Source organism: Octopus bimaculoides, chromosome 20 (assembly GCF_001194135.2).
Source record: "Octopus bimaculoides isolate UCB-OBI-ISO-001 chromosome 20, ASM119413v2, whole genome shotgun sequence".
Classification (NCBI taxonomy): Eukaryota; Metazoa; Mollusca; class Cephalopoda; order Octopoda; family Octopodidae; genus Octopus; species Octopus bimaculoides.
In genome coordinates, this window is record NC_069000.1 from 36,369,827 (window position 1) to 36,377,133 (window position 7,307).

Genomic DNA, 7,307 nt, shown 5'->3' on the forward strand with positions numbered 1-7,307 from the left:
ACACACACATATATATATATATATATATATATATATATATATATACATGCACACATATATACGACGGGCTTCTTTCAGTTTCCATCTACCAAATCCACTCACAAGGCTTTGGTCGACCCGAGGCTATAGTAGAAGACACTTGCCCAAGGTGCCACGCAGTGGGACTGAACCCAGGACCATGTGGTTGGTAAGCAAGCTACTTACCACACAGCCACTCCTGCGCCTCTGTCTATCATACTTCAACCTCTCTACACCTGGCATAGAGCTGCTACCTCCGTTAACCCAGGTTAACCCTATCGAAATTTTGAAGATAGTTATAGAAATAGGGATAATGAACATACAGATGCACCCAGTTAACCTTTATTGCAGTAACTAAACCAAATACAATGGTTAAATACATACAAGTACTATTTTGCTTTCAGTTAACCTTTATTGCAGTAGATAAACGAAATACAAAATGTCCTCAAACGAGGACAGTGTGTTAAAATGGGTTAATACTACTCTCCACCCAGTTGAGCAGGACCTTGTCTTGTGAGTTACTTGGTAACTTCTCATTTAAAACAAAACATCCAAGTACTCTTTATAAAGTGGTTAGCATTAGGAGGGGCGTCCAACAGTAGAAACCATACTAAAGTAGGCTTGGAGTTTGCAGCAGTCCTCTAGCTCACCTCGTATTGAACCATCCATTCTAGTGTAAAAAAACATACAGTAAATGGTGATGATGATGATGATAGTTTCTCTTCGAACCTTATTGTAGTTGGAATCTTATCATCATCATTTAATGTCCAGTTTTCCACACTGGCATAGGTCGGATGGTTTGGCCAGAGCTGGCAGGCCAGGGAGCTGCACCAGATTCCAGTCTGATTTGACATGGTTTCTATGACTGGATATCCTTCCTAACACTAACCACATTAAAGTGTGCTGAGTGCTTTTTATGTGACACCAGCACAGGTCTCTTGCAGGCCAATATTCTTCACCAGGAGATGCAGTCTTAATACTTCTGCCGTGGAGGACGGGTCTTTTTGAGTACAGCAAGGCGCCTTTCAAATTTATATTACCTTTATCAAATCATTTTCAAAGTAAGAGATGTGAACTATCTTACATGATTTCTGTCTGTAAGTCCTAACCTCTGTTAAAAGATGATCTGGGAACAAGAGGTCTTATATTATCAGTGTGACGATTAGACGCAGCTGTCATGCTAAGGGAAGTAACTCAGTAGTGTGGTTGATGGTGCTGGCTGTGACAACATTGAGGGTGATAATGGTAAATATTGAGAGATGAAAGTATTGTGTTGGTTAAAGATACAAGGTAAAAAAAAAAAAAACTAAAACGAAACTAATGACTCAACATAGATGTATAATCATGTATAATGGTGTGGAGCGTTCGCGCACACACACACACGCTGTATTTTTTAACATATGCAAGTTTTTTTTGTTGTATTAATAACAATTGGTCGTATATGAGGTGGTATCAAAACATTCTTGGACTAGTTCTGTAGCCAACGGATGGCAGTACACAGTTGCATGTACAGTGAGAGCTAGCAGTGATTTTCACGAGGCAGTGTGCTGAGTTATGTCACGGTGTTTACTTCAGGCATTGTGAAATTTGTGTTTTTGTGATCACGTGTATGCTGTTGGCTCCAACTTCCTATCTATGACAAAAATGGCAGACAAGAGCCAATCTAAAATTCTGTATTAAACTTGGGAAGTCTGCTACAGAAAGATTGAGCATGCTTCAGCAAGCTTATGACAACCAGGTGATGGATCGATCATACACAACGTTTCAAGTGGCATGGTCTCACAATGGCTCCACAGCTCAGTGAAGAGCATGCTTGTCCTTTTTTTTTTTTTCAGCATCCGTGGTATTGTGCATAGAGAATTCGTCTCCCCAGGGTTAGACCATTAGTCAAGAGTTCATCTGCAATGTTTTGAAGCATTTGAGGGAGGACATTCGGTTAATGGTGACCAGATCTGTGGGGCACAGTGAGTTGGATTCTTCGCGACATTTGCACTCGGTCACTAAACTTGCCTCATGTAGGAGTTTCTCACCAAAAACAACATAATATCGCTTCTGCATCCACCCTATTCACCAGATTTAGCATCTGCTGAATTCCGTCTCTTCCTCAAGATGAAAATGCAGCTCAAAGGATGCTGTTTTAACAAGATCAAGAGCGAATCGCAGAAGGTCCTTGACTCACAGAGAACAACTTCCAGGATACATTCCAAATGTGGCATGACACTGGGACCAATGTATTGCTGTGCAAGGTGACTATTTCAAAAGAGATGATGTTAAAACTTAGGTAATTAAGTTATTTTTTATTAAATGTAATTAGTCTGGGAACTTTTTGATGCCACCCTGTAAACTACTCTCTGCATGATATGCATATACAAGATCATTTAACTTTTAATGTATCTGCATTTTATTTGTTTGCCAGAAATTTTCTCTTCAAGTTAAGAATGCACGTTAGAAATGCATGCACATTATATACTGCAAAATATTGTGTGCACGTGTGTGTGTGTAAATACTTCCATGTATGTCTTCATTGTTGAGTTTCTGTTTCTATGCTGGCATGGGTTGGACGTTATGACAGGATCCAATGAGCCATGAAGTTGACAACAGGGAAGTAAGAGAGAAGTAGCTTGAGGAGGAGGAGGAGGAGGAGGGGACAAGCAGCAACACAGGAGGTGTGGATAGCAGCAGTATCAAAATAGGAGAGGTGTTAAAGATGAGGTGTGGTGGGCCTAAGATGTAGCTCACTGGGGAGGGAGATATAACTGGAGGTACAGGAATGGGAGTGGTCAGTAGTAAATAGTATGGGAAGAGATGACATTGGGAATGAGGCATGGGGTTTAAAAGGAAGTGGTTTCAGATGGAGGAGGAGGAGGTGACTGGTAGTGTAAAAGGGGTGGCAATGAAATGTGTGTTGATTCTGTTCTGAAATTATTGCAGCAGCTGAGAAGTGCCATAGGTAGAAGAGGGATGAAGGAATGGATGTTAGGAAGATGAGGTATGGGGGAATGCTTTATATGGGCAGATTAGGTGCAGGACCCAGTATATACAAGCATAAGCATATTACTATTAGGATTTCATTTTTGCTGTGATGGACTGATTTTGAGCTGAGTGTGTCGCCAAACGTCTCAATGCTTTGTCATCTTCTGTGTGAGGGTCAACATCTTGAGATCAGCTTTCACATCTTCCTGGATTCCTCTCTTTCACAACTTCCATCTGCTTTAAGTGATTGGGACTTCTCTCCTAAGACTACACATTCAGTGCTACCAAGTTGGACCCTTGCAAGCATGGGAAAGTGGATGTTAAATGATGATGATAGACAGGGTGTGAGGAGTATTTGAGGATGCTTGATTATCAGTGTATTGATCCCAAAATTTTACCATCCATCACCATCATAATAAAAAAAACTGCTTGCTTTTGTTCTCTCTCTCTCTCTCTCTCTCTCTCTCATTTAACCGCTTATTTCATTTGCAGATGTGGTGGTGCAAGGATTTGTTATATTTTCCATGAGACCTTTGGTCGCACTTTAGAATCAGTTGACCCTCTTGGTGGTCTTACCACACTGGATGTACTCACTGCCATTAGGAATGCCACTGTAAGTACATAACTCTTTTGTTTCTTTAAATAGCAAACAACAGCCAAAACAGCATTAGCTATCATTAAACTGAAACCATTTGAGTAACTTGGGCTATTGTGATAGCTTTTCATCATCATTACTTTTAACATTAATTTTCCATGCTGGCATGGATTGGATGATCCAACAGGAGCTGGTGAGTCAGGGCACTGCACCAAGTACCAATGTCTGCCCTGGCATGGTTTCTATAGTTGGATGCCCTTCTTAACATCAACCAATTTACGGTGTGTACAGGGTGCTTTTTATGTGGCACCAGCTCCAGTGAGGTCACCTAGTAACTCCTAAAACAAAACCCCTTAATAAGGGAATGTAGTATTGAGGGAGGTGGCTTTATGCCAGATGATGAGTCTAAGCAAAAATATAGTACCGAGGACTTACTACTCCCACTACTCCTGCTCTTGAAGATTTCGCTGGATGGGGTACCAGTCCATCACAAGTACCCAACTGGTATTATTACTCACTTCCAGTTAGGTGGACTGAAGAAGTGCAAAAGGAACTGCTCTGCTCAAGGACATGAAGCCTTCCTGTCAGGAAACTGAACCCACAAGTCACAACCATGAGCACAATACCTTAACGACTGGGCTAAGTGGATTATGGAGGGGGTTCCTTGAGGTATATAATATATCGTCATTTAATGTCTGTTTTCAGTGCTGGCATGGGTTGGGTGGTTTGACCAGAACTGCCAAGCTCCAGTTTGATTTTAGTTTGGTTTCTATAACTGGATGCCCTTCCTAATGCCAGCCACTTTACAGAGTGTGCTAGGTTTTTTTGTATGGCACTGCACAAGTGCTTTTACATGGAACTGGCACAAGTGCTTTTTATGTGGCACCAGCACATGACTCTTGCAGACCAACCCTGTTCACCAAGAGGACTGGCCTTTACACTTTTGCTGTAGAGTACGGGTCTTCTTGAGTATAGCTAAGGCACCAGGCATATCTCATCTGGAAGGTTCAGCACCCTGAGGTTGGCCTTCAGTACTTCAAGGATATATGAATATATTTCAAGGATTCTCCAAGAATAAAAAGGTGGGGAAATACTAGTGTAGAGCATATAACTTTACAATAGAACAAAATTTCAAACAATAAATAGAACTTTAAAACCTTAATACATATAAGTGGGGTACATGTATATATTCCATCGTTTTTAAATTACAGTCAATTGATTCTGTTTTAATATTGCTCATTTTGCCAAAGGTTTATTGCTTTATATGTGATGCTAATTTCATCAAACACTCTATTTTCTTTTTGTACTTTCTTACAATGGATTTTTTTGTTTGTTAAAGAAACTAATTTTATAACCTTTCCTGTCACTGACCATGCAATAAGGAAGGAAATAAGATGTAGAATCCTCTTTTATGGTAGTCAAATACACTGAATTATGCCCCTTAATCAACAGATTTGATCTCAATCTTGCAGCTGCTGTTCTTTTTAGCTCTGGTTGATAAGACCTAGGAGCAAATGAATTCTAGCTTCTTTGTGGTTTTTCAAATAGGGCACCGTTTTCTTTAGCAGGATGTGTGATAAATTTAAAGCTTTATAAAATTTATACTAATGCTTTAGCATCTTGTAAAGTGTTTTTAATTATAAATTTGCTATGGTATTTTTGATTCTTTAAGTGGGTTTAGTCGTTTGTCCGTGACCATGCTGGAGCACCACCTTAAAGGGTTTTTTTTTTTTTAGTTGGAGAAATTGATCCCAGGACATATTCCTTGTACGTCTAGTACTTATTCTATAAGTCTCTTTTGCCGAACTGCTAAGTTACATGGATTGTAAACACCGTAACTTAGCGGTTCGACAAAAGTGACCAATAAAATAAGTATCAGGCTTACAAAGAATAAGACCTGGAGTCGATTTGCTCGACCAAAGGTGGTGCACTAGCATGGCCGCAGTCAAATGACTGAAACATGTAAAAGAGAGTAAAAGATTTATATTACATCTCTATTGTAATGTGATATAGTTTCATTTATACTTGTAATTCTTAACTACAATTCAATGGAGTAGCAGTTATAAATAGTTTCAGTTTTATAAAGTTTCACTTATTCTCTAACTGCGTATAAATCGTTGGTTGTAATACTAGAAGTGGGTTGTTTTTCGAACATGCATAGGCACATTTTTTAAATATTTCTAGATTAAGAAAGTGAAATTTCAGAATAATGATGAAAGTGAAAAGCTTTAATAAAATAAAACTGCGTATGCATTGGGGAATTGAAACTGATTTATGAATACAAACTAACCATTCAACAAGCTGACACCATAATGCACTGTTGTGGTGCTGATGCCATGTATTAGACCCATCCTGGAATAACGATTCTGCAGGAGTGTCCCTGTGGTAAGAATTTTGCTAGGCACAGGAACGGTTGTGTGGTAAGAAACTTGCTTCCCAACCACATGGCTCCAGGTTCAGCCCCATTGTGTGGAACCTTGGGCAAGTGCCCTTGACTATAGCCTCGGGCTGACCAAAGCATTGTGAGTGGATTTGGTAGACGGAAGCTGAAAGAAGCCCACCACACACACACACACACACACACACACACACACACACACACACGTATTCGTATTTGTGTCTGTGTTTGTCCCTCCACCATTGCTTGACAACTGATGTTTGTGTGTTTATGTCTCCGTCACTTATCGGTTCGGCAAAAAAGAGACTGAGGAAATAATTACTAGGCTTGTGAAGAATAAGTCCTGGGGGCGATTTGTTCGACTAAAGGTGGTGCTCCAGCATGGCCACAGTCAAATGACTGAACCAAGTAAAAGAATGAAAGAATAGATAATTTTATTGCAATATCAGGAGGAAAGACACAGAAAAGAGAAAATAAAATGTCTACATTTTAATCAGGAATAGGGAATCCAACTTGGTCTGTGTGTGTGTGTGTATTGATACAAGCATGTCTGAGTGGTTAAGAAGCTTTCTTTGCAACTATGTGAGTTTGTGTTCAATCCCCCTGTGTGGTACCCATGTGTCTTCTACTTCAGCTCCAGACTGACCAATGCCTTGTAAGTGAATTTCGTAAATGGAAACTGTAGATGCTTGTGGTATGTGTGTTTGTCCTCCTCACTGTTCAATAACTGGTGTTGGTTTGTTTACATCCCTGTAACTTAGCTGTTTGGAAAAGGAGACCAATGGAATAAGTCCCAGACTCTAAAAAATGAAAGTACTGGGTTGGTTTGTTGGACTAAAACCCTCCAAGGTAGTGCCCTAGCTTGGCTGTAGTTCAATGACTGAACTGTAAAAGATATATCATCATCATCATAATATAATCATTTAACATCTGTTTTCCATGTTGGCATGGGCTGGACTAGTCATGGGTGTGTAGTAAGAAGCTTACTTCCCAATCACATGGTTTTGGGTTCAGTCCCACTGTGTGGCACATTCGGCAAGTGCTTCTACTATAGCTTTGGGCTGACCAAAGCCTTGCGAATGGATTTGGTAGATAGAAACTGAAAGAAGCCCGTTGTGTGTGTGTGTGTGTGTGTGTGTGTGTGTATATATATATATATATATATATATTTATATGTGTGTGTGGGTGTTTGTGTGTCTGTTTGTCCCCCCAACATCGCTTGACAACCGATGCTGGTATGTTTACGTCCCTGTAACTTAGCGGTTCGGCAAAAGTGACCGATAGAATAAGTACTAGGCTTACAAAGAATAAGTCCTGGGGCCG

The 7,307-nt window shown here is 40.1% G+C and overlaps 1 protein-coding gene across 1 annotated transcript in view; it reads left to right on the forward strand.

The window, feature by feature from the left end:
- LOC106867941 (dynamin-1-like protein) overlaps positions 1 to 7,307 on the forward strand; it is a 73,730-nt gene that overhangs the window by 50,236 nt on the left and 16,187 nt on the right. The window contains exon 9 of the mRNA XM_052974925.1: positions 3,484 to 3,604. Coding sequence (XP_052830885.1) covers positions 3,484 to 3,604 — 121 coding nt within the window. The remainder of the gene's footprint in view (positions 1 to 3,483; positions 3,605 to 7,307) is intronic.